Source organism: Schistocerca americana, chromosome 2, assembly GCF_021461395.2.
Source record: "Schistocerca americana isolate TAMUIC-IGC-003095 chromosome 2, iqSchAmer2.1, whole genome shotgun sequence".
Lineage (NCBI taxonomy): Eukaryota > Metazoa > Arthropoda > Insecta > Orthoptera > Acrididae > Schistocerca > Schistocerca americana.
In genome coordinates this window covers 852,721,412-852,747,298 of record NC_060120.1, presented here as the reverse complement: position 1 = coordinate 852,747,298, position 25,887 = coordinate 852,721,412, and the positions used below count along the sequence as shown (strand labels likewise).

The window sequence follows — 25,887 nt, the reverse complement described above, 5'->3', positions numbered from 1 at the left end:
GATGTTGCATGTCTCATCTCCAATTTCTTGACAACATGTATGTTTATTTTTTCCACAACAAGCTGCTTCCCTAGCCCATCTAGGTGTAGTCCATATTTAGTGTGGAATTTACATCCTACACCACTTAGGTCAATAGCTTCTATGTTTTCGTATTGTGTACATATTTTGAAGAGTAACACGTTTGCAGAACTTATCTCTCGGCTTACACACGACCGTGGAGGTGGGTCATATTGGTATGGAATAGTCATTAACAGAACATTTGTATGAGTCAAGTGTCCTAAACACTTCTTTAATTCATCAGTAGCTTTTGTAGTTTCATTTTTAAATACGTCACTTGCTCCTCCAAACAACACAATAAAATCATTATGGGTTAATTTGCCTACTTCAGACAGGTGGACGAGATTTCCTATTTCAGATGTGGGAGCACCAGACTTAATAAATGCTATTGCTTTTTCAGATATTCTGTAACTGATCCATGTAGCAATCCCACAACCATGATTGTCACCAAGGACAATAAACCTTATGTTACGCATTTCCGTGAGTCCTTTTTTTGTCTACACTTTGAAGCTCAATATGATTCGTAGTATCAATTACACCATCCTGATTTCTGTTTCCTGATCGCTGAATGCCCGAATTGTTTATATTATCGGAGTTATTTTCGAGATTAGTAACGGTATAGTTCATCTTGTCTTGTGTAATTACACTACAAACTGTTGGGCTTACCTGGTGAATAGTGTACACTTTAATCATCTTATCTAATTCTATCTCATATTTTTCAGGCTCTTTATTATTGGTATAACACAAAACGCATTCTTGATTGACATACACAATCCTAGTTTTACAAGTTTGGCTCATTTCAATACTGTTATTAGCAACACTTCTAGAATTAAAAAAAAACTCTCTTCACATTTGACATAGAGCACATGGTTATTGTATTGGGTAAATTAGCCACATCCTTCTGAAGTCAGTCAATTTCTTTACTGAGATGGCGAAATTCATCAAATAACTTCTCGCACATTAGCGATAGTTCACAATTTAAGTCACTGTCCTTTACTTTCACTGTTTTCATCGTAGCATGTGATGCAGTTCCAGAGTGCTAGCAGTTATGGATTTTCTTTCACTGAAGGATCAATTTTTCTGCAACAGAAATGGAAGACACTTTTACACAGCGCACAGATAGTAGCATTCTTTGCTGTTTTGTTGCATTTTCGACACATTTTGCCAGTTAGATACAATTTTTGACGGGAGCCTACATGACTTTTACTTGTGGTGTTCACTTATTATTTTGAAGTAAGTGAAGCAATTAGTCCTGATCCATCACAGGTTTCAGTTATGACTCTTACATCACCAGAAGAGATTAGCGATCCCTGTGAGAATGTGCCAGTTCTGTAACAGACTGCGACCGTGTGAGAGGGAAGCAGGGCTTGTTTCTCTGCACCACTCCTTGCCCCTCTGCTGGTCAAAATTCTAGTTTGTTTATCCTTGCAGCCATCTGGCACTACAGCCTGCTCTCTGCACTATAGCAATGGGAAAACAAAATCTCTAACATTTTTTCAACTGTGCTGAAATTCTTCCCCTAACATTAAAATAATGTTACTGTACATTCAGTTCTACTTCTGTGCTGAATGTCTTGTCAATTCTATTTTAGCATTGTGAGGCATGTGTTGCATGGCTGTGAATGCACACGAAAGGTCAAAATTAATAGTCCGCAGATTTTGCAGTCATTTAATTTCACAGGAAAAGGCAAATAATGTCCAGAAGCACTTTAAATCGGAGACGCATTAAGTTCACCGGTGGAAAAATGCCACTGCTTTTCAACAGAACAATCATTTCTGAAAGCTTAACTACAGCCAAATGACAAAAATAAAGGCTGTTTCATAAGAAAAGGTGACGAAGTTTTTGCAAAAGCAAACATTCCAGTCAAAAAGTTCCCAATTAACATTTTTTTTATCAGTCAACTTCAAAGAACAAAGGATTGTTTGTCTTCACTCCACTAGCATGACAACCATTTAAATTCGTGTGTGAATTTCAGAAAAATATATGCAAATTTTGCAGAAAATATATGCAAATTTTGCAGAAAATAATTACTATGTTTTCCAGTCCCTAGATCATTTGTATATACTATGACCAATAATGGTTCTGTATCATATATGACAAGGGTGCCTTACAAATAGCTCAGGTGTCTTCAATTTTATTTATAGTCATAGGATTTGAAATTCAATACCCAGACACCAATTTCCCTAATCAGTATGGCATAATTCTCAAAAACACATTTGGAGATTAGAAAATTTGCAATGTTGTTAAGTATCATTTATTGTTTATTAACAAATTCATTGTTAGCTCAGTACATAGCATAATCAACTTATCGAATCTCACTACTAGCTTTTTTTAATTTTTTTTTTTTTTTTGCATAGTTATTAATGAATGCAAATGTTAATTAACAAATATTGAAGCCTAATTTTTTTTGTAAAAAAATGTTTTTATTTTGTCCTTTTTAAAATGAAAAAAATTGTAAGCATCAAATAATATTATTCAATCTTTAGTTATCAAAAATTATTTGCTTTTCATTTGATGTTCTGCATTTTTGTTCCAAATTTTAATTTATTGTGAACGCTCGCACTTTCATACAACTGGTATTTAAAAATAGAAGTATGTTATTTTTATGAAGAAATTATTATTCCTTATTTATTAATCATCATTTACACTTGTTAATAAATATGGAATTTAAAAAAAAGTAAGCTACTAATGAGATTTGAGCCAGCAACTTTTTGGTTACACCCTGACTACACCGAACATTGAACTACCAACAAATTTGTTAATAAACAAATAATGTTTTGTGGGTAACAATGCTCATGACTCTTCTAATCTTCGAATTTTAGTGTGTGTGTGGAGAGCCCTATCATTTCATTTACACCATATGAGTGTTAACATTGTGATTAGTTTTTAACTTACTTTTAAGAGTTTGTTATTTGTTGAACTGTTTGTTAGAAGCCAATAAGAAATCGGCCTGCTATTGATTAAATGCCATAAATTATGCATTTGTCAACCATTGTAGTAATTAATTGTATATGAATTCTCTGACATATTTCAGATGGAAAGGGGGGGGGGTGACCTTAGTGAATCATATTATCTGAGGGGAAAACTCTCCAAACATATCTCATCAAAAGAGATCACCTAATTAATAGTTGCTGCAGAGAGTTTCTTATGCAATTAACCACATGCTTTAATTTTCACACTGTTTATTTTTACTCTTTTGATTCCTAGTGAGTGTTAATTGCTTCCTAATTTTGAAAGCTGTAAGTCAGATCTAGGCTATGTTGACAAACAAATGTTCAAATGAAACTGTATTAGAATTGTGATTTCTAGAAGGAAACATAAAATAATTTACATTTTTAAGATAACTGTGAGACTGAATTTGTATTGATCCAGGAAGCAAAATGATATGATGTCGTTCATTTTTACTAAATAGAAATTTTAATTAATGGTCGAATCTTACTGTATGTAAAAAATGAATATCAGTTATGTTTGTGGCTGAAAAACTCTGACTTGTTCCTTAAGAGTCTTTTTTTTATCAACACATGTTGTGTGAAAGCCTTGGAAATTAGGTCCCTTATTTTGAGAATTTTTTGAGTTCAGAGTTGCTAGAGTTATGCCATTCTACCTATCTGTTTACTCCACTGCAAAGCTGTTAAAATATTATGTGCTCATCCCCTATTTGTAAAACTGTTATTGTTGAAAAAGAAGTAACACATATGTCCTTCATCTCTTACAGACTCAATGGGACAATTCATGTTTCTTGTTTGGTGTCTTATAAACTGTATTCTACTGAAAATTACTAATTATCATCTGATGTAGTGAATAAGAAGGATTGATTTCTTCTTACAGGTACAAAAAGTTATTCCAGACTGTGGACATGAAGTTCTTGCAGAATGTTCTAAAGAACCCACACGTAATATGTGTAGAAAGACTTGCAAAAGACTTCTCCCATGTGGACATCATTGTAAGAGCATGTGCCGCAATCCATGCACTTCACAGTGTGAGGAACTTGTACACAGTCATATTAGACCAGTATGTGGTCATGCTGTTGAAATTCCATGTTATCTGAGAAGCAAAGGTATGATAAATATTTCAATAGTGTATAAATTTGGCTGCACAGTTATTTACAACAGCTTTACACATAGTTGTAAAAGTTTTACATAGTGATCTATGGAAAATTGTAAAAAGTATCTTATAAATACTTCACAAGTCTACTAAATATTTATTTAATGCTATTGGAAAGGCAGTCAGCACTTATTCAGTCAGCAGCAGTCCTATAAATGAAGTGGAGTTATTGTCTTTTTAACCTTTCCATTATTGCTGTGACTCACTATTTACCGATCTGACCCAGTTCTTTCCATTAAGATCAGAAGGGACTCTCCATCAATACCTACACTCTACAAACCTGTGTGGAGCACATGGCCGAAGATACGTTCTGTGGCACAATGAATTAACACTTTGGAGATCAAGCACAGCTCAGGCCCCAACTTTATGTTAAAAAGATGGCACCAGGCCACTATTTTCTCAATGCGCAAGTCACCTCATTTGAAAACTGGACTCATTTCATATGAGGAAAATGTGCAGACGTACTGTGACCTGCCCCTTGACTGGTTCTCCCTTCTGTTTTCAATTTCTAGAATTATTTTGGAGGAATAAATCTTTAAACTCGGCCCTTCTTTTAGAGTGTGTTGTTCTTGAGGATACATCAAGTAATGCTTTAAATAAAAGCACTAATGGCCAGTTTCCTAGTTCCAATATTCTTCTAAGTTGCCAGTCTCCAACGTTTCTTAAGGTTTCTTCCTATCCATTCATATAAAGGGACTTTGAGAGAATGACTGCTTAAGCAGTACCTGTGGGCACACTGTAATTAGGGTAATTTTATCTTTTCAGTCCCTACGGGAATGGTGATACTAGATTTTTTACTTAATACTGTTCCTTTAATATTTTTACACTTTTAAAATTTTCTGTTCATGGTTAAGTCAGTAAATGGATCAAAGTCATTTATACACTCTCTCATTGCCCATATTAAATTGAGTTTTCCAAAATTTCTTCACTGAGAAGGATAATGCTGTGATCTCTCCTTCCAGTTATTGCATGATCACAACATTGTCAGATATGAAGGTAAGTGGTAGTGGTATAACAGGAAGAAGCAACTGTACCTGATGGGTATGAAGAAGATTCTACATAGAGTACACGAAAGAACTTGCTCTTCTTCTTGCAGCATTCTTATTTTATGTTGCTAGAGGAACAAAGCATATCAAGTAAATGGAAAAATTCACATGTCATTACTATTTTCAGGAAAGGTCTTCAGACTGAGATGTAAGCAACTGTAGTCTTATACCACTGATTTAAGTCTGTTGTAGTATTTTGGAACACACTTCATGCTCACATATTATGAGATTTCTTCTGCATGAATCAGCATGGATTCCACAAACAACAATTGTGAGAAACCTAATTTGCTCTGTTCATCAACAAAATACAGCATGCTATAGGCACTGATGCCCAGGTTGATGCCGTGTTCTGGGGCTTGAGGAAGGTGTTCAACGCAGTTCCGTACTACAACCTAATGAACAAAAAAACAAGCATACACAATATCAAACCAGCCTTTTGACTGGATCAAAGAGTTTCTTGCAAATAGAACAGAACATTTCATTCTTAACTGAGACAAACCTTAAGTAGCTTAAGTAACTTTGAGCATGTCCCAGAGTGTATTACAGGACCAACCTCCATGGTACTGTTTATAGATAATGCTTTTATGTATGGAGCAGTCACAATACTAGAAAATAGTAATGAAGTGTAGAAAGACTGGCAGACAGTCAGTGCTTCCAGTACAGACTGGCAGTTGACTTTCACTATAGACAAATATTAATGTTTTGCATATAAACGAATGGACAGATCCATTGTTTGATTACACAGTTGTTCAATAATCCCTATAAATAGTAATCTCCATTAAATAACTGAGAGTATATGTTTAGAGTGATTTAAGGCAGGTGCCACACAGATTAATTGCAACAAATCTCAGGAAATGTGGACCATCTCTGTCATTCCATGTGATCTAACGTGCATATACACATAACAGTTTAACATGTTTCACATTTCAAGATCGAATTGCTATTGAAACAGGGACTCTCTTTCTGTGGCCATAAAATGAGATAGTCATAAATATAATTTTAGTAACATAAAATTATAGAAATGTTGTATAGTAGTTCATAAATAAGTAAAAATAGGCAGATGGCAGATGGGATGCACACAGGACATAAAATGCATATGCAGTAACATAGTAAAAAAATTATGTGACATTACATCCATTGTAAAAAAAAATCATGTGACATTACATCCAACTGGACTCTGAAATCTTGTGTGCTTGATAAGTAAGAGTCAGTATTCAAATCAGTATTAACAGTTTTATATAATCTTACGTGTTTTATTCACATAATTTCTTCAGGTGTTGAAATGGGACATTCATGTTGATGGAATGGGACTATGACAAAAAAATTTCATTTTAACCTGTTTTATTTGGAAGATATTGGTTTCCAACTGGTTTTTACATTTTAACAAATCTACACCAACTTATGAAATATCTACGTCTACATCTACATAAGTGATCTACTAGGTGATAATCTGAGCAGTGCCCTTAGATTGTTTGCAGGTGATGCTGTAATTTACCATCTAGTAAAATCATCAAACGATCAATTCCAATTAAAAATAATCTAGAGAGAATTTCTGTATAGTGCGAAAAGTGGCAGTTGGCACTAAACAAAGAATACTGTGGGATCCTAACCAGGTAGGATTGACAGAGGACATCGAAAAAGTGCAAAGAAGAGCAGCTCGTTTCATGTTATCACGCAATAGGGGGGTGAGTGTCAGTGATATGATATGCGAGTTGGGGTGGCAGTCACTGAAACAAAGGTGATCTTCTTTGCAGCGAGATCTATTTACGAAATTTCAATCACCAACTTTCTCTTCCAAATGTGAAAATATTTTGTTGACACCCACCTACGTAGGGAGAAATGATCATCATAATAAAATAAGAGAAATCAGCGCTCACACGGAAAGATTTAGGTGTTCCTTTTTCCCACATGCCATTTGAAAGTGAAATGGTATAGAAGTAGTATGAAAATGGTTAAATGAACCCTCTGCCAGGCACTTCAGTGTGAATTGCAGAGTAACCATGTAGATGTAGATGTAGATTGATGTCCAAGCCAGGGAATGAAAACCTTTGTTGATGTTCAATGTTGGACTTCAAGCCATCGAAGAATATCAGACCTTGGTATCCATGCATTATAATCAGCTTTAAATGCAACGTCAGCCGCTGTGGCCAAGCAGTTCTAGGCGCTTCAGTCCGGAACCGCACTGCTGCTATGGTCGCAGGTTCGAATCCTGCCTTGGGCATAGATGTGTGTGATGTCCTTAGGTTAGTTAGGTTTAAGTAGTTCTAAGTCTAGGGGACTGATGACCTCTGATGTTAAGTCCCATAGTGCTTAGAGACATTTGAATTTTAAATGCAAATTTGTTGAATTAACTGAAGTGTTTGATGTACTCTGCAGCTCCCAGCCAGCCACCTTTCAAAAAAAGCTATATATCAGGCTACACCACCAATCAACATCACAGTCTATCAACCCAACCTGCATTCGAAAACCTAATGTTGGGCCAGACCAAATATTGTAAATGGTCTGCACTCTTCTTATTTGTGCATGTATGACACTCCATGCCACATCATCATCATGTCTGTCATAGAGTGCAGTCAGCCACACCTAGTACTAAGACATAAAAGGTAGTTGAAATCCTAATAGATAGTGGTGAATATCTTAAAATTTTTAGTGCAAGAGGCTGTGGTCAGTACACAAAACTCTTCACTGATGTTTCATCCTCCATCTGTGGGTGACATCACTAGAGCTGAAACCCTGATCACTGCTTAGAAGGCTTGAGGTGCCCACAATGTAGATTTGTCCAGGGCTGTGTACAATTCATTCTGTGGTGCCAAATGCATATGATTGTCTCTGGCAGCTGTCATCATTCACAACTACAAGTAATCAATGATTAAAATCCCTCTTTCCATAGAAAAATTATTGGAAACATATGAAATATATGTCAGAAAGTTAATTGGTATATCCCAGGAGAAGAAAGATAGGGTAGACTCCCATTGAGGAGGAGTGCATCACGTCTCGTTGAGTGGTAAATGAGACACAGTCATAAGAAATATGTCAGTTGATATTTGACTGCCTGGAACATTTCTTACTGATGGAAACCACTTCATTACAATGGATAGCAAATGTACAAAAGTAATATCACATGATCCCCAAGGAAAATAACACTAGTCAACAACCATTTTGCATCTGGGATGTGATACATCAATTACTATGTATTTTCGTGTTTAGTCCGAATATACCTTTCAAAGTGTTCTACCACACACCATTTTTGAGTTTTTATTGGGTTTTTGTTTTTTGTATTCAGTATTTCACTTTTTACTGTTCTTCTGCTTTGATGTTGAATTGTTTGTTTTTGATTTGCAGAGGAGTGCTAGAAGATGCACAAATTGTCAGTAAGTGGTTGATGTGGTAATCCAGTGGTGTGAAAAACATCCTCAGTGAGTGTTTCCTGCGAAAGACAGTGCAAACTTATTGTGTTTAAAACTTGCACTAAGAAAAATGGCAACTAGTAAATCTCGTTGCTGTCTAAACACCCCGACAGCTTTTGTTATGAGTGTGGGAAATTCAATGTCAAGTGAATCAGAAAGTAGTGAACATATAGAAGAGTACTGCCCTCAATATCATAACAGTTTGCCTCAGCTCTTTAATCAAAAGGAATTGAACAATTTGGTTCACGATCTAAAACTTTCAAAACAGCAAGCTGAGCTCTTTGAGTCGAGACTGCAACAATGGAACCTTCTACCTCCAGAGACAAAAATTTCCTGTTTCAGACCAAGAGGTGCATCCTCCACTCAATATTTTGATATGCAGAATTCAATGTGTGTATGTAGAGATGTCAGTGGTCTGATGATGCAGCTAGGTGTACAGCATAATTCACAGGTGTGGCGACTATTTATTGACTCCAGTAAAACCAGGTTGAAAGTGGTACTACTGCATAATGGCAATGCATTTCCATCGGTACCTTTGGCTTACGCAGTAGCAATGATAGAAACTTACGAAACCATGCCTTTGCTGCTAGAGAATCAAATATAAGTTTTGCTGTGATTAAAAGTTGTTGCGCTTCTTACAGGTTTACTGGCTGGATTCGTGAATACTGCTGCTTTTTGTGTCTTTGGGACAGCTGTGACACCAAGAACCACTATACAGTCAAGGAATGGCCTATAAGGAAGTCATATGTTCCTGGAAACATAAATGTGAACAATACCCCATTGGTTGAGCTCGATAAAATCATTTTCCTCCCCTTCATACCAAGTTGGGCCTTATCAAGAACTTTGTAAAAGCTTTGGATAATGAAGATGAGTCCTTCAATCTCTTATAAGAAAAGTTTCCCAAATTGAGGCAAAGCTGAAAGAGGGAATATTTGTTGGACCACAAATAAGAAAATTGCTGAAAGATCCAACCTTTGATACCAAACTCATAGATCCAGTTAGCTGCTTGATCTTCTTTTAAAGCAATTTTGAAGGGCTTTTTGAGTAACAGAAAAGACAAAAACTATGTTACCATTGTGAATGATTTGTTGGACAACTATAAGAACATGGGGTGTAGAATGTCTGTTAAAATTCACTTTTTTCATTCTTACCTTCATTTCTTCCCAGAAAATTTGGGAGCCATAAGCAATGAGCATGGTGAATACTTTCACAAACACATTCTTACCATGGAACACTGTTACTAAGGCCATTGGAACCCTTTGACGTTGGGTGACTACTGCTGGGGAGAGTGATGAAACAGCAAACAAAACAAGAGCTCTGTCATCGCATTTTTAAAAAACCAAAGACGATTAAAAGTGAAAATATCTTCAGAACTAATTTGAACCTTTTATTGGCACCATGTCCATATATACATACAAAATAGTATTGATTTCAAACATTCTGAATGTGTATTTTTGTTTGACTTAATGGTGTCCATTGTCGCTATTACCTTTTTTTTTTTTTTTTTTTTTTTTTTTTTTTTTTTTTTTTTTTTTTTTTTTTTTTTTTTAATTCTGCTGTGTATCTAGGAAATGTGGTGTCACAGAGAAAAACTGGTTTTACCAGTATATTCAGCACCCCAAAATTAGGTAAATCCACCCATTTACAAACCAGATGCAGGAAAAAAGTTTAAATTTATCAACTAGTGTAATAGGACAATTAAAATTCTCAGTACACAAAAATAATCTTGAATGAAACAACAAGTTTACTCGTACCTTTTTGCATGCCAAATAGCAAACCTTCTCTACTACTATTAGTGCTGTCTTTCTCAAACAAATTCCTATTACATCATGTGAATTAATTTTACTACACTCCATTACCCTTGTCTTACTTATGTTGACAATGTTCATTATAACATCTTTCGAATACGCTATCCATTCTGTTCAACCAACCTTATTTATATAGTTGCTGGAACTGCACTTGGAAATATTATTGTGTTTGTTGTTGCAAGAAAATAAGTAGAGATTTATTTTGTGTGGAGTAAAGGTTAACAACTCACCAATTTGTGAAGGTGCTGTGTCATCAATAGGCATGTAAACAAGACTGAAAACTTTGCTAGCTTTTGGAAAAATCTTTTTCTACACTAGAGTGCACACATACATGCACACACCTGTAATGCTACATTGTGATGGCTGAATACATTGTGCTGGGACTGCAGTTCTGCAGTTACTGCAGTGAAGGGCTGTTTCAGACGGAATGGGTGACAAAAGAAAGGTGGCTGGGTGTGGGAGGGTAGGTTGGGAAAGGGTCACTGATATCTGAGAGGGAGGCTTGAGGTTGTGAGAGTTTGGTGTATAATATATATGTTAATAATAAACTACATATCTGAGTTGTATTAATTGTCGAACTCCATGCTAGATGAAATCTTCTGAAAACTTGATTCGGCACCAATGTCTTCAAAATCAGTATTCCAACAACTTGGAACTACAGTTGGACTTTATTACATGTTCACCATACATCTGGAAGAGATTGATGTGTGTCTTTATTTAGAAATTGAAATATTGAAATTAATGTCACATTCTAAGATCTGTGGTACCTTGGCAGTGTAATAAATGTAAGGTTCTAAGTCAGTGCAACCAAAAGATATGGCCATTTATGTCACATATTTTGATCCTTGCAAAGTCACTCATTAAAACCTATTGGGTACTTTCCATTATCTAGAATCTTTAAATTTGGCAAGAAGTAAGATTTCACTGCTCAAGTAAAGTAAAAAATCCAAACCTTGTGAATCTGTAATTAAAAATGTTTTCTGTCATTTGTTATCAGTCTGTTAAGCCATAACCCTCCCCCCCCCCTTTTTCCAGGAACAGATAGACATATCAAGTTGAACTGAATGTCACATACTAAAGTATATAGTCCCTTGGCAATGTATTAAATGTAAGCTTCTAAGATGAAGTTGAAATTTATGTCACCTACTGAGGTCTATGGTTCTTTGGTGTGTAAAAAAGTTAAGCATGTAAATCAGTGCTATTGTGCATTTATGTCATGTAGTTTGATACTCGCAAACTCACTCATTAAAGCATATAGGGCACTTACTGTTGGCCTAGAAACTTGAAATTTGGCAGTAAACCAGGTTTCAAATCACAAGAAAAGGGAAAAAATGTTAATTTGTAATTCTGTCAATGTCATTTGTTATCTGACTTCAAACTTGAAGTTAAAACATTCTCAAAAGCCTTGAAATCCGTGGGGGATGAATATCTTGTGAGCACCAGTGCTTATAACAGGCAAAACTCGATAGGATTCTCAATTCACAGAATGGATGAACTGTTTGTATAAATAATTAAGTTTGTGGGGAACCCTCAGGGTGTGAGTCCTGCTCACACCTGGCCTTTATCTTTTCAGCATTTTCCAAATTTTCTTATTAAACTACTGTGGTTTTGTTCTTCATCCACTTACTCATAACATACATGTCCAGAGAGTGATTTACAGTCAGTTTAAACTCCTATACAGGCATCATATTGGAACTAAATGATGTCCCTTCAGTGTCTAAGTAAATGCTAACACTTGGAGAAGTGCAGGGCACACACTGTGCTGTCTTACAATATGTTTATTCACAACCAGTTTCAAGCATTGATCATCTTCACAGCAGAGAAATATTGTGACAACTTCACATGTCATATGTGCTATTTAACTAGAAAAGGTGCTGTAGCTGACATGCAAACATCAGAAAAAGATACTCTAGGCCATAATAACAGCTTAAGCCAGCAGAAAACACTGAAAAATGAAACGATCTAACAGCAGCAAGTGCACAGCACATTGCTCTGGCACAACCTGAACAAGTCAGTCAGCTTTAAATGCTGGCTCTCTAAATTGTCTCAGTACTGCTCCTCGAATACAAGATTGCCTACCCTCAAGAGATTCCCATTTCAGTTCCTGAAGCATCTCTGTAACACTCATGTACAAATCTAGCAGCCCACCTCTAAATTGTTTCAATGTTTTCCTATAATCTGATTTGGTATGGATCCTGTCCTATATGCAAGCTCCTTTACAGATGAACCACACTTTCCTAAACTTTTCCCAAAAAAACAAAGTTTTCACCTTCCCTACCACAGTCATGAAATGCTTCTTTCATTTCATATTGCTTTGCATACAGATATTTAAACAATGTGACTGTGTCATGCAGGACACTACTAATGCTGTATCCAAACATTATGGCTTTGTTTTTCCCATTCATCTGCATTAACTTACATTTTTCTACATTTAGAGCTAGCTGCCATACATCACACCTACTAGAAATTTTGTGTTAGTCATCTTGTATCCTTCTATAGTCACACAACTTCAACACCTTAGAGTACACCACAGCATTATCAGCAGACAACTGCAAATTGCTGCCCACCCCATCTGCCAAATCATTTGTGTATAAAGAGAACAACATTGGTCCTATCACACTTCCCTGGGGCACTCCTGATGACACCCTTGTCTCTGGTGAACTCTCGCCGTCAAGGACAACGTACTCCTTAAAAAGTCTTTGAGCCACTCACATATCTGTGAACCTATTCCGTATGCTTGTACCTTCAGAAGAGACAGTAGAGGAGTTCTGTTTTAATAGCTGTGTATTTATTGGTCAAGGGTGGTGCAAGGCTGATATCGCTGATTGCATCCATGTACTCAACCAAGTGAGTAACCTGTGTCATGAACTTTGTGCTGTCACAGATGACATTCGAAATAAAAATGCTTTCCACAGTGGTGAACCACATGCTTTGGTTGATCTAAATGATGAGATGAGCCCCCAGTCCAGTAGGTTGCTATGGTGACATCCATAGAGGAAGAACAGCAGTGCAGTTTGGCTCCACACATGGCACAACTTGATGCGCAGTAGGTGAGTTGTAAGGCAATGCAGCTGGCTGCATGAGGCCTGGAGTGAATGAATTCGTGCATATCACAGATGACATCTTGGCCAAAGAGAGGGTACATGAATCGAACTGGTTGGATTAGTGTGGCTTGAAAGTAGCCCAGTTTGCGATTGGAGCTGAGTCCATTGCAAAATCACAGAGTAGGTTGTTCGACACGCTGCATGACAGCAGCATTGTAGCTGTGCAGTAACCATAGATGTTAAAGATCGTGACATTCTTACACTCATATCCTGATATGCACAACTGAAAGAAATTAGTACACCCTCTTAGAGGTTTTCAGTTATCTCAAGATTTATTGTTGCAACAGTGCACGTGGAGAACATGAAATAATTACATTTAAAGATGAATTCATTATTATGTGAATTTGACCCCAACATCATTGATAAAATTTTGGGTAAGAAGAAGCAAGCCAGGTCCCTACTGTACACAATGAGAAACACAAGACATATGGGAAAAGAAATGGTGCAAATTACATTTTATAGGGAAAACATCAAATAGCATAAGTAACATCTTGAAGGCAAAGGCTTTCTCTGAGGTTTTCTATGTCCATCAGACAATACGTAGTTTCTTGTTCAATGCAAAAGACGACCAACCAGCTATCACAAAAAGTGGGGTTTATAAAATCACATGCCGATAGTGTTAGTCTTGCTACGTTGGACAGACGGGGAGGGTAATCTGCACCAAGCTTAAAGAACACCACAAAAGCTTGGAGATTGAAGAAGCCTGATTCAGCCTTTGCAGAACGTTCCCTGAACAATAACCACAGATACACAATAGATGAACAAGTCCTACGCACAGAGGAAAAGAGGGCCAAACTCAACCAATTAGAAATTTTAGAAATTAAAAAACAGATGTGTATATCCCACACCTATTATTAAACGAGCAAACCCAATTCAATTATTCACCTCTTTTAGATGAGATCACAGCCCCAGGATAGAAGCAAAACTTTGGGCGCCAGTCCATCATGTTTAAAAAGCTCTTGTCTGATGCACAATAACTTTAGCCCGATCATTGTAGTGTAATTGGTAAGTGTGCACTAATGTTTGTAATTTGTTAAAAATGGTCATGGATGTAATTGTACATTAAGCAATGGATTGATAACCTTAAGGAGTTGAGATGATTATCTTTGCTTTGTCATCATGTTTAATTGTGCGTTATCATCTTTGGGAATCAGGAATCAGTAATGTATTTGAAAATGGGCTTATAAACCGAAACCTAGCTTGTGCAATAACATTAATAATGAATTGTGAAACAAGGCTAAAAAACAGTGTTTGTTTAATTAATGTAATTTCTTCACTTACGTTGTTCCCAAACCCTTAGCATTTCTCATTTCACCAGCTATTGATGGCCCTTTAAAATTACATTCTTTCATTGAAAAAGTCTATAGTTAGTGGAATAACACGTTAGATAGTGAAGTTTTGCGTAATAAACATATGGCATAATGCTTTCCTCTTTGTGTGCTATCATTTTCCAAAATCTCTTTTTGATATCTCAAATCATTTATGAAATGTGAGAAATGTTGTGGATATTTCAATTTGGCTGATTCATGAGCCCACATGATCGCAAATGAGTGTACACCAGCAGATCAGTTTTCTTGAGCTTGGTGACAGATGGAGAGCTCCACCCAAGTGTAAAGAAAAATTTGATGTATTAGCTAAATTTCATACACAGTAACATATTATGTAATATGCACTAACTGCAAAATTTTTCAAATTTCTCTCAGTGTCTTACTCACATGTAAATATCACAGTAACTATGACAGTTAACAAAGTGATGGTCACATCATCAAGAACCTGATATCTGAAACTATAAGTAATGCAAAAATAATTTTTTTAGCTAATAATATCTGTAAAATCATTTGAGAAAGATTGCAGGGCTTGCTCTTCAATTCTGTCGTCGCTGATTGGCCAAAATGTTGCAAACATTGTTGATCTCCCCTCCTGAACAAATGATGAACTCGCCAAGTGCTTTGGATGAAAATTGGTCACTGTGCATCGGCAACCTTATCCTGCATGGACTCTGCATCTGTTATCCTCCAAGTGGCATGTGCCTTCATCAGATCAAAATCAATGTCATCTTTCAGGTGCACTAGTTTTTTTTTTTTTTTTTTTTTCTGGCACTGGTTTTTCTCCTTAATGGTATGAGTTACTGATTACAGAAGTCAATTTCAGCTATAATGATAATAATTCCGTGTGGCTCAATGGCCTAGTGCAAATCTTTTATTGGACTCCACTTTGGCAATTTGCATGTCCCTAAGCTACCCCACTTATCCAACTGGAGATTCCAAAACATATGTTGTTTCTGGTAACCCCTCACTTTGTTGAAAGGCGAAGACTAGGTTAAAATGCGGACTGAAAAATCTTTGATCCATCATGGATTAGATCCTATGCCTCTCAGCTTTCAGGCATGCACTTTACCACTAAACTACCAGGCCCGAACGGTGATATATACAGTCACAATACAAGATACAAAAATAATTTTCATGTATATTTTGTATCCTTGTCCAAGGTTGAGAATGGAGTGGTAAGATGTTCCACAGACTCATGTCTAACATAAAGCAAGAAATTGGGAAAATCTACCCGTTAAAAATAATAAAAATAAAAATGGACTTCATTAGGCACTTTTTTTTTACACATTATCTAAATATCTAGATTCAGGGATGGAGAAGTTCTTCTAGCTGCACCCCAAGTAGCAGAGGTTGTTATATTACTTAGGATAAAACTGATGCAACATTAGGTTTTTTCACAGTAGCAGCTTTCTTACTGATTTATTCAATTAGCATAAGTGTGAATAGCACTAAGTATAGTGACAGTTTTTTTATTAGTTCTTTGACTCATTCCACATCCCTGAAGCTTCCCCTTCTTGATGGGATGTACTGTACATGGTAAATGAATGAATTAGTCTGAAAAGGAGAGTTTATAATTAGTACATATTAGCAGTGTTTGCTCATTGTAAGGAGACATTGGCTTTATGTGTGAAAACTTCCAAAATTGAGTGTTGCTTAATGAGCAGTGGAGAGTTTTATTATACAAAGTTCTATGAGATACTGAAAACAAAGCACTATTATCAGAAAGCAAATTGTACTGTTACATTTAATTGTGACTGTAATGAAACTTAAATGGTGGATGGTGAGACATGTAACCAGGCAAATGGCTGGCAGATAGATATGGAACTTCTTTGCAGGGTTTCAAAAAATAGGGAAAGAATGAGACAAAAACGTAACAGATGATGGATGGTCAGATGAAATTACAAAATGTACTTTTGAATAGTGTGATGGATTGTAGATAAAGACAGTAATGCATCAGAATGCCTAGGGGTTTCTTTGATCTGCTTCCAGAAGTGAACTGATTATCATTATCGTGAGGATGGCACAAACATTACAAGATCCCACTCATATAATAAGAACTCTGCTACCAATGTGAACCGTGCAACTCCCAAAACTAGGTTCATAAGTTGTAAATTTCAGTACTAGGCACTGTAGCAGACAGTGGACAGCAAGGCATTAATGGTGCAAACTTTCAACCACAAACTGGAACATTCACGGTTTTAACATTCCCTTCCCATTTCAATCGTCAGAAAATTCATTGTAGTCTCACGTCAGATCAAACTGCAGGTGCATAAATTCAGATAACAACCAACATCAGAGCACCATTTGTAATAACTGGTGAAAGGAAGTTAAACATTCATAGGACTTAAGTCATAACACATATCTTTCTCACATAATTTAAAGATCCTGAGTTTTACAGCTGATTAACAAGACATTAGTTGGGTCTACCTCAGTTTATTTTGTATGAGCAGGAGACTCTTAAGACAGCCATCACTATAACATATTGACCTAACTTGACAAAATTAAATAAATAACCATGAAATACTTCAAAAGCTCTATAAAAACGAAAGTTCCACCTTGGAATGAGTTGCACACTCAGTGGATGGCTGTTGATGTTTAAAAATCATTTATCAGACTACCACTGTTGTGTCATACTTCAGTTGTATTTGGTGGACTCAGGCATGTAAGGCTCTGCTATGGTCATCAGTATTTATTTCTACTCTACTGTGTGACCAAAATTAAATTCGGGATTTCTCTGAAAAGTGTTTGTGGAGGATCTGGTACCACACAGGTAGTCATACAAATCCAACCTATAAAAAAAGTCTCTGTTGCTTAAATCTCAACAAATTTGCAAAAGGAAATTAGTAATGGATCATGTGTGAAAATATTTTCCTTGTAAAACCAGAGAATGTTCAAAGAATATGTTATCTTGTGCTGTATATAGAAAACAATTTAACAAACTACTGTTTGTGTCTGACAAGAGTGCTTTGGGGGCTATTTGTAATTAGTAGCTACTACATAAGCTTTGTCAGTGTCCTGTATACGAAATATTTCAGTGGTTGAAATGAACATGAGACACTTTTATGAATAACTCGCATCATCATGTAGTCACAAAGCCATTACACACACAAAGAACCAGTTAGCAACAACAGTATTCCTGTTGTTCTTGTTATTATTGTAAGAAATGAACTTATGTTTTCAGTATTACTACAAGCATTTTCATTAGAATCTTGATTAATATGTATAACAAATATGTGTTAGGAAACAGTTTGGACATTATTATAAATGCCAAAAAGTATTTTTTGGGGAGCTTTTCATGATTTCAGCTTCCTGAATTTTTTGGGCTATGCTTTGTTTTTACAGTTGGAATGATTCATTAATAGGATCCATAGAACAAAAGATGCAACCCTTTGTTAAGATTTGTAAGTGTGCAGTATTTTAGTGTAAAAACTGGGAAAAGTTCATTGGCCACTTACGAGGAAATTGCAGATGAAGGCTGGTGTTACAAATTTGTTACTGTATGGTTGCCCCTGTTGGTTTGTAGAACCACATGCTGTCCTTATGACACATACTTCCTGTATGACAGCATTACTATTTTTTTCTTCCTGCTGAATTTTGATACTTTAATTGGCTTGTTTGGTATGCAGTTAAGTAGAACAATCAGAAGCCAAAGAGTGTCACATACTCATGGATTAAGCATTGGGCACCAGATGCTGGAATCCTGCATCATGGATTCACATAAGGTCCTTGCGGAGGTGGTTTGCTGTTGCCTTCCTCAAACTTATTACAAAGTGTCAAGTGTGTACCTGTAACATATGGATGACTGTGATTAATGCTTGTACAGGGCACCGTTGTTATGGAAGAAACGAAGGGAGAGAGTGAAATTCAGTACCAGCACATAACCTACTTCTCTCAAACAGCACCAAGGGGCCACTGAGCTTAATGTCTCCATCTGACAGATGGATCACAATCAACAATATCACATGCCTCACTTCATGAGATAATGTGGAAAGATTTGGAATTTAAATCCAAACCATTGATGCAAAGACTTGCGATCAGGAACTTTATGCCAATACTGCTCCTCCACTTGCCAACAAAATACTGCCAATGAAAATTTTCGATGAGCAGAATTCAAACCAGCTTATCACAGAGCCAAGTGCCATCACACAGGCATGCATTAGCAACCTCAGCGCAGAATCGGATTAACAAGGAAAATCATTGTGGATATTTTAAATCATTACTCAATGGCTTTCATGTAGCCACAACGCAAAATTTCAGTTCTTAGTGTTTCGTGAATGTCCTATGAATTCATTTGCACAACCTTGTCATCCAAGTCTTGTTGTTTCTTTGTTCTTTTGATTCATTTTCTCAGATATTATCATTACTTTAATTTCAGGATTATCACCATACAGTGCCAAGTTGTTATCGAGGTGTGAAATGCCTTGTGGGGAAGTCCTGGAATGTGAACACATGTGTGCTGGGACTTGTGGTAAATGCCATCAAGGTCGTTTACATTTGCCATGCCAGGAAAAGTGTGGTCGTCTGCAAATATGTGGACACGGGTATGTTTATTATGTGGCCCATATTTTTTACTGTTTGATGATAAATATAGAAAACCAAGAACTATGATATTTAATAAAATGTGGAATTGAACCTCAGTTTCTGGAAGGAATTAGTATTAAATTTAGCAGACTTTGCTGTTGAATATTGTGTAGGCCCATTAAAGTAATTTTCATGGAGTGTGTCACTCTTACGATCGAGCGAGGTGGTGCAGTGGCTAGCACACAGGATTCGCATTCGGGAGGACGACAGTTCAATCCTGTGTCCGGCCATCCTGATTTAGGTTTTCCGTGATTTCCCTAAATCACTCTAGGCAAATGCCGAGATGGTTCCTTTGAAAGGGCACGGCCGACTTCCTTCACAGTCCTTCCCTAATCCGATAAGACCGATGACCTCACTGACTGGTCTTCTCCCCGAAACAACCCAACCCAACCCAACTCACACCTACAATAAACGATTCCGATTCCTAAAATTGTAGTCTTTTAATCAAATAACAGGATAAAGAAAACAAAATCAAAGCTAGTTTTGTCTTTTAACGAGAGGGAACTATTCTTGGCATATGGCAGTGAAGAAAAAGATTGTATTGATGGATCAGTGCAATAACTCAATCTGTGAATATTTCTTTTCATCAAACTGTATTTTTGTACCTCAGAGCAGAAAAAATGTATGACTGAGCAAAGGTAATAGAACAGCTTAGAGGAATCTGTTAAAACCTGGTTCATGCACGCTCTCTCACAGCAAGGAGATTATATATATATATATAAAATCATGAAGCTACATATGTTACCATGAGTGTTGCTAAATGGTGAACAACTTATGGGGCTAATAATTGTTTCTGGGTCTGGGTTTGGTAAGTATGAACTTGTAGCTGATTATTGCCACCAGCTCTTTTAAAATTAACTTTGTGTATGGTCCACTTATCACTATTGGCAGTAGCAATGTTTTTGTATATTTCGAAGATCTTGGATCACAACAGTACCAAAAAAAGTTACTTCAGGGCGATCTATGTGCCGACCAAGTGAAATAATGTTGAAAAGCAAGGCACTTTCTGCACAATTGCTTAAACCTTGCCAATGCAAGAAATAAGAGACCTACTGACTTGTAAAATTACAGTAGAGATACACTACATTAGTTCAAATAGAACATGTCAAAATACTTTTGATATAATGTTAGAGAACTCTTAAATCTGAATTGCAGACAGAATGCATCACTGTTCTAAAGTATTCCGTCAAGAGGAACAATGATATGCTTGCTTACAACAAATTCACTCTGCCAGAGCCCGTTAAGGCTGTCAGTGGCTTAAAAGTGACACCTCATATACCCACAGTACAGTGAGTTGCTACAGCCAGTATCTTCAAGGATTTAATATTTATTATCTCTTTTGCATATTTAATATATTGATAAGCTACAGAGTTTGTAACTTATCATATCAAGTGTTTTACATCTTGCAACCTAAAAAAGGTAATAAATATCACATTCTTACAACTGTTGGTTGTAACAACTTACTGAATTGTGGGTACATGAGGCGATTCTTTGAAGCCATTAAAACTGACTTTATTAGACTTTGACAGAGTAGATTTGTTGTATGTGAGCATAGATTTGTTCCATTAAGCTGATAGCTTCCCAGCAGTACTCCCTTTCCCACAAAACAGAGTTGATAATTGGTTATATGAAGAATCAGTCAGCTCAGTGTCAATAACTAACAGTTGTTTTGTAATACACAGATTTTCATGTGGTAAGATTTGATATATAACTGATGACCATTAATAATGCAGTTTATTTAAGAATAAATTTTCCAAATTGTGAAAAAAGTTATCCTACCAGTCGACAGAAGTTGAGGACAGTTACTGTTTTTGCCATTTAAAAATAAATCTGACAGGAGATACAGAACACATACATCATTATGAACATTGTGTGCCATAATCCTGTTTGTGGCCAGTTGATGTTGTTGTTTTGGTGGTGGTGTTCAGACTTTAGACTGGTTTGAAGCAGTTATCCACACTTGTATGAGGCACTTCTCTCCTCTGTAAATACTGCATTCCACATCTATTTGAACCTGTGTCCTGGATTCCAGCATTGGTGTCCCTCTACAATTTTTACTCGCCACACTTCCATCCATTACAATATTTATGACCCCTTGATGCCTCTGGATGAGTTCTAAACCGATCCCTTCTTTTAGTCATGCTGTAACAATTATTATTATTATTTCTTTCCTTTCTCAGACGTTACATCTGGCTAAAAATGGAAAGTGACGCGGACCTTGATCATGTGTGACTTCCTTTTTAACTGTACGGTATATGTTACATTGCATTTAGGAACTTTCGGGTAATTGAACATGTATCAATGATTACAGATTTCTGTAGTTGTATATATACGTTTAGATGTAGCTGTATTGCGTTGATCTACTGGTGGATATTGTGTGGTATGACTCCTGTAGTTGATAGTATAATTGGTATGATGTCAACTTTATCCTGGTGCCACATGTGTTTGACTTCCTCACCCAGTTGGATGTATTTTTCAATTTTTTCTCCCGTTTTCTTCTGTATATTTGTTGTATTGGGTATGGATATTTCGATTAGTTGTGTAATTTCTTCTTTTTATTGGTTAGTATGATGTCAGGTTTGTTATGTGGTGTTGTTTTATCTGTTATAATGGTTCTGTTCCAGTATAATTTGTATTCATTATTTTCCAGTACATTTTGTAGTGCATACTTGTATGTGGGAACCTGTTGTTTTATTAGTTTATGTTGTATGGCAAGTTGTTGATGTATTATTTTTGCTACATTGTCATGTCTTCTGGGGTATTCTGTATTTGCTAGTATTGTGCATCCACTTGTGACGTGATCTACTGTTTCTATTTGTTGTTTGCAAAGTCTGCATTTATCTGTTGTGGTATTGGGATCTTTAATAATATGCTTGCTGTAATATCTGGTGTTTATTGTTTGATCCTGCATTGCAATCATGAATCCTTCTGTCTCACTGTATATATTGCCTTTTCTTAGCCATGTGTTGGATGCGTCTTGATCAATGTGTGGCTGTGTTAGATGATACGGGTGCTTGCCATGTAGTGTTTCCTTTTTCCTATTTACTTTCTTCGTATCTGTTGATGTTAAGTGATCTAAAGGGTTGTAGAAGTGGTTATGAAATTGCAATGGTGTAGCCGATGCATTTATATGAGTGATTGCTCTGTGTATTTTGGTAGTTTCTGCTCGTTCTATAAAGATTTCCTTAAATTGTCTGCCTATCCATAATGTAGGTCGATAGACACACAAACAAACACAAACATACACACAAAATTCAAGCTTTCGCAACAACCTGTTGCCTCATCAGGAAAGAGAGAAGGAGAGGGAAAGACGAAAGGATGTGGGTTTTAAAATGTTTTAAAACCCACATCCTTTCGTCTTTCTCTCTCCTTCTCTCTTTCCTGATGAGGCAACAGTTTGTTGCGAAAGCTTGAATTTTGTGTGTATGTTTGTGTTTGTTTGTGTGTCTATCGACCTGCCAGCGCTTTCGTTCGGTAAGTCACCTCATCTTTGTTTTTATATATAATTTTTCCCACGTGGAATGTTTCCCTCTATTATATTGATATCCATAATGTAGGTTTTTTATGTCGATAAATCCCCTTCCTCCTTCCTTTCTGCTTAATGTAAATCTTTCTGTTGCTGAATGTATGTGATGTATTCTATATTTGTGGCATTGTGATCGTGTAAGTGTATTAAGTGCTTCTAGGTCTGTGTTACTCCATTTCACTACTCCAAATGAGTAGGTCAATATTGGTATAGCATAGGTATTTATAGCTTTTGTCTTGTTTCTTGTTGTCAATTCTGTTTTCAGTATTTTTGTTAGTCTTTGTCTATATTTTTCCTTTAGTTCTTCTTTAATATTTGTATTATCTATTCCTATTTTTTGTCTGTATCCTAGATATTTATAGGCATCTGTTTTTTCCATCGCTTCTATGCAGTCGTGGTTATCCAATATGTAATCTTCTTGTTTAGTGTGTTTTCCCTTGACTATGCTATTTTTCTTACATTTGTCTGTTCCAAAAGCCATATTTATATCATTGCTGAATACTTCTGTTATCTCTAGTAATTGGTTGAGTTGTTGATTTGTTGCTGCCAGTAGTTTTAGATCATCCATGTATAGCAAATGTGTAATTTTGTGTTGGTATGTTCCAGTAATATTGTATCCATAATTTGTAGTATTTAGCATGTTGGATAGTGGCTTCAGAGCAAGGCAGAACCAGAAAGGACTTAATGAGTCTCCTTGGTATATTCCATGCTTAATCTGTATTGGCTGTGATGTTATATTATTTGAAATTGTTTGGATATTAATTGTGGTTTTCCAATTTTTCATTACTATGTTTAGGAACTGTATTAATTTAGGATCTACTTTGTATATTTCCAATATTTGTAGTAACCATGAGTGGGGTAGCTATCAAAAGCTTTTTGGTAATCAATGTATGCGTAGTGTAGCGACCTTTGTTTAGTTTTAGCTTGATATGTCACCTCTGCATCTATTATCAGTTGCTCTTTACATCCTCGTGCTCCTTTGCAACAGCCTTTTTGTTCTTCATTTATAATTTTGTTCTGTGTTGTATGTGTCATTAATTTTTGTGTAATGACTGAAGTTAATATTTTATATATTGTTGGTAGGCATGTTATGGGGTGATATTTAGCTAGGTTTGCTGTGTCTGCTTGATCTTTAGGTTTCAGATAAGTTATTCCATGTGTAAGTGTATCAGGGAATGTGTATGGGTCTGCAATGTAACTGTTAAATGTCTGAAATGTCTGCTTGTGTCTGTGTATGTGCGGATGGATGTGTGTGTGTGTGTGTGTGTGTGTGCGCGCGAGTGTATACCTGTCCTTTTTTTCCCCCTAAGGTAAGTCTTTCCGCTCCCGGGATTGGAATGACTCCTTACCCTCTACCTTAAAACCCACATCCTTTCGTCTTTCCCTCTCCTTCCGTCTTTCCTGATGAAGCAACCGTTGGTTGTGAAAGCTTGAATTTTGTGTGTATGTTTGTGTGTCTATCAACCGTGCTTTCGTTTGGTAAGTCACATCATCTTTGTTTTTAGATATGTTAAATAATTTAGTTAGATGTGAATGTGTTGAGGTGAACTTCTTTAGCCATAAATTTGCTATTTTATATTTTCCAAGGGCTTTCCAATTATGCGTAGAATTAATTGCTCGGGTGACTTCATCTTGCAAAATTATCACTTCAGGCATCTTGTATGTGTCTGTTTCTGCTTGTACCCACCGTGCACGTCTGTTATGTTGTACTGGGTTTCACCATATGTTGCTCCAGAAGTGTTCCATGTCTGCTATGTTTGGTGGGTTGTCTATATTAATGTGTGTGTTATTTATTGTCTGATAAAATTTCTTTTGGTTTGTGTTGAATGTTTGGTTTTGATTCCTTCTATTTTCACATTTTTTGTATCTTCTAAGTCGTTTGGCCAATGCCTGTAATTTCTGCTTCTTTTCATCTAATTGCTCTATCGCTTCTTGTTGTGAGATTTTACCTAACCTTTTTCATTTCTTGTCCGATATTTCATTTCTTATAAATTGTGTTAGTTGTCCATGTCTTTTCTCAGTTTTTCTATTCTGATCTGTAGCCTGTGTTGCCATGCTGGTTTTGTGGGTTTTTTCTGTGTGTTGGTTTGTTCTGAACTCTGCCTAGTGTGTATAATTAGTGTAGTGAGTGCTCCTATATAAACCAGTAGTTGTAACTCTTTCATAGTTGTATTTTCATTTATTTTACTGTGTATGATTGTGTTGATAGTTGTTATTATTGTTTCGACTTGTGGGTTATTTGGTGGTCTATGCAAGAATGGCCTAATGTCTGTATTTGTGTCTTTGTTTTCTATATATGTTGGCTAAAATTTTTCTTCTATATCTAACATGTGTGTCACTTCGTGTTCTATTTGTGCTTGTTCTGGTGGCCGTCTTAAGATTTCGTTTTCGTCTGATTATTTAATTGATGCGTATTGTTCTTTGTTTGTTTGCTCTGGGATGTTTGAGTCCATTACTGTATTTTCTTCTTCTTCTGATTGCACATTATTTTGTTCCAGTATTTGTTTTACTTGTTTGATGTTTTCTAATTCTGACTGGGGTATCCTGTTATTTTTTATTATTACACGGATCTGATCAGCTAGTCATTGTTCTGTTAAAAATTTTAATTCTGGGTATCTGGTAATAAATGTTGTGTATACTTGTGATCTGTATCCAGTTGTGTTGGTTCCTAAGTTTGTTGCTTGGTAATAACAGAACATGAGGTGTCGGTTAACTTCATCTAACCATCTCATCCTCTGTCTTTGTTTTCCTACTAGAGTGGTTGCAGGGAGCATATCCTTCAAAACACCTCTATTTGGATTTAAGTCATTTTCCGTGTGGCTAGCAGTGTCGTTACCATTGTTGACGGGCATAGGGTTCAAGCATCGTCCCCGACCACGACAGCGCTTGTCCGAGGCTTCATTAGTTCTGTCCTGAACCAACTAAT

General features: G+C 36.3%; 1 protein-coding gene across 1 annotated transcript in view; it reads left to right on the top strand.

Annotated features, from left to right (window-relative positions):
* The window catches only part of LOC124594486 (NFX1-type zinc finger-containing protein 1-like), a 356,250-nt gene that overhangs the window by 195,875 nt on the left and 134,488 nt on the right, over nt 1-25,887 (top strand). Inside the window, exons 15-28 of the mRNA XM_047132862.1 lie at nt 3,886-4,114; nt 4,170-4,223; nt 4,674-4,828; nt 7,981-8,065; nt 8,491-8,578; nt 8,681-9,199; nt 9,256-9,397; nt 11,012-11,129; nt 13,223-13,390; nt 16,973-17,119; nt 17,625-17,697; nt 18,036-18,128; nt 18,276-18,472; nt 19,230-19,395. Of these exons, the coding sequence (XP_046988818.1) occupies nt 3,886-4,114; nt 4,170-4,223; nt 4,674-4,828; nt 7,981-8,065; nt 8,491-8,578; nt 8,681-9,199; nt 9,256-9,397; nt 11,012-11,129; nt 13,223-13,390; nt 16,973-17,119; nt 17,625-17,697; nt 18,036-18,128; nt 18,276-18,472; nt 19,230-19,395 (2,234 nt within the window). The remainder of the gene's footprint in view (nt 1-3,885; nt 4,115-4,169; nt 4,224-4,673; nt 4,829-7,980; nt 8,066-8,490; nt 8,579-8,680; nt 9,200-9,255; nt 9,398-11,011; nt 11,130-13,222; nt 13,391-16,972; nt 17,120-17,624; nt 17,698-18,035; nt 18,129-18,275; nt 18,473-19,229; nt 19,396-25,887) is intronic.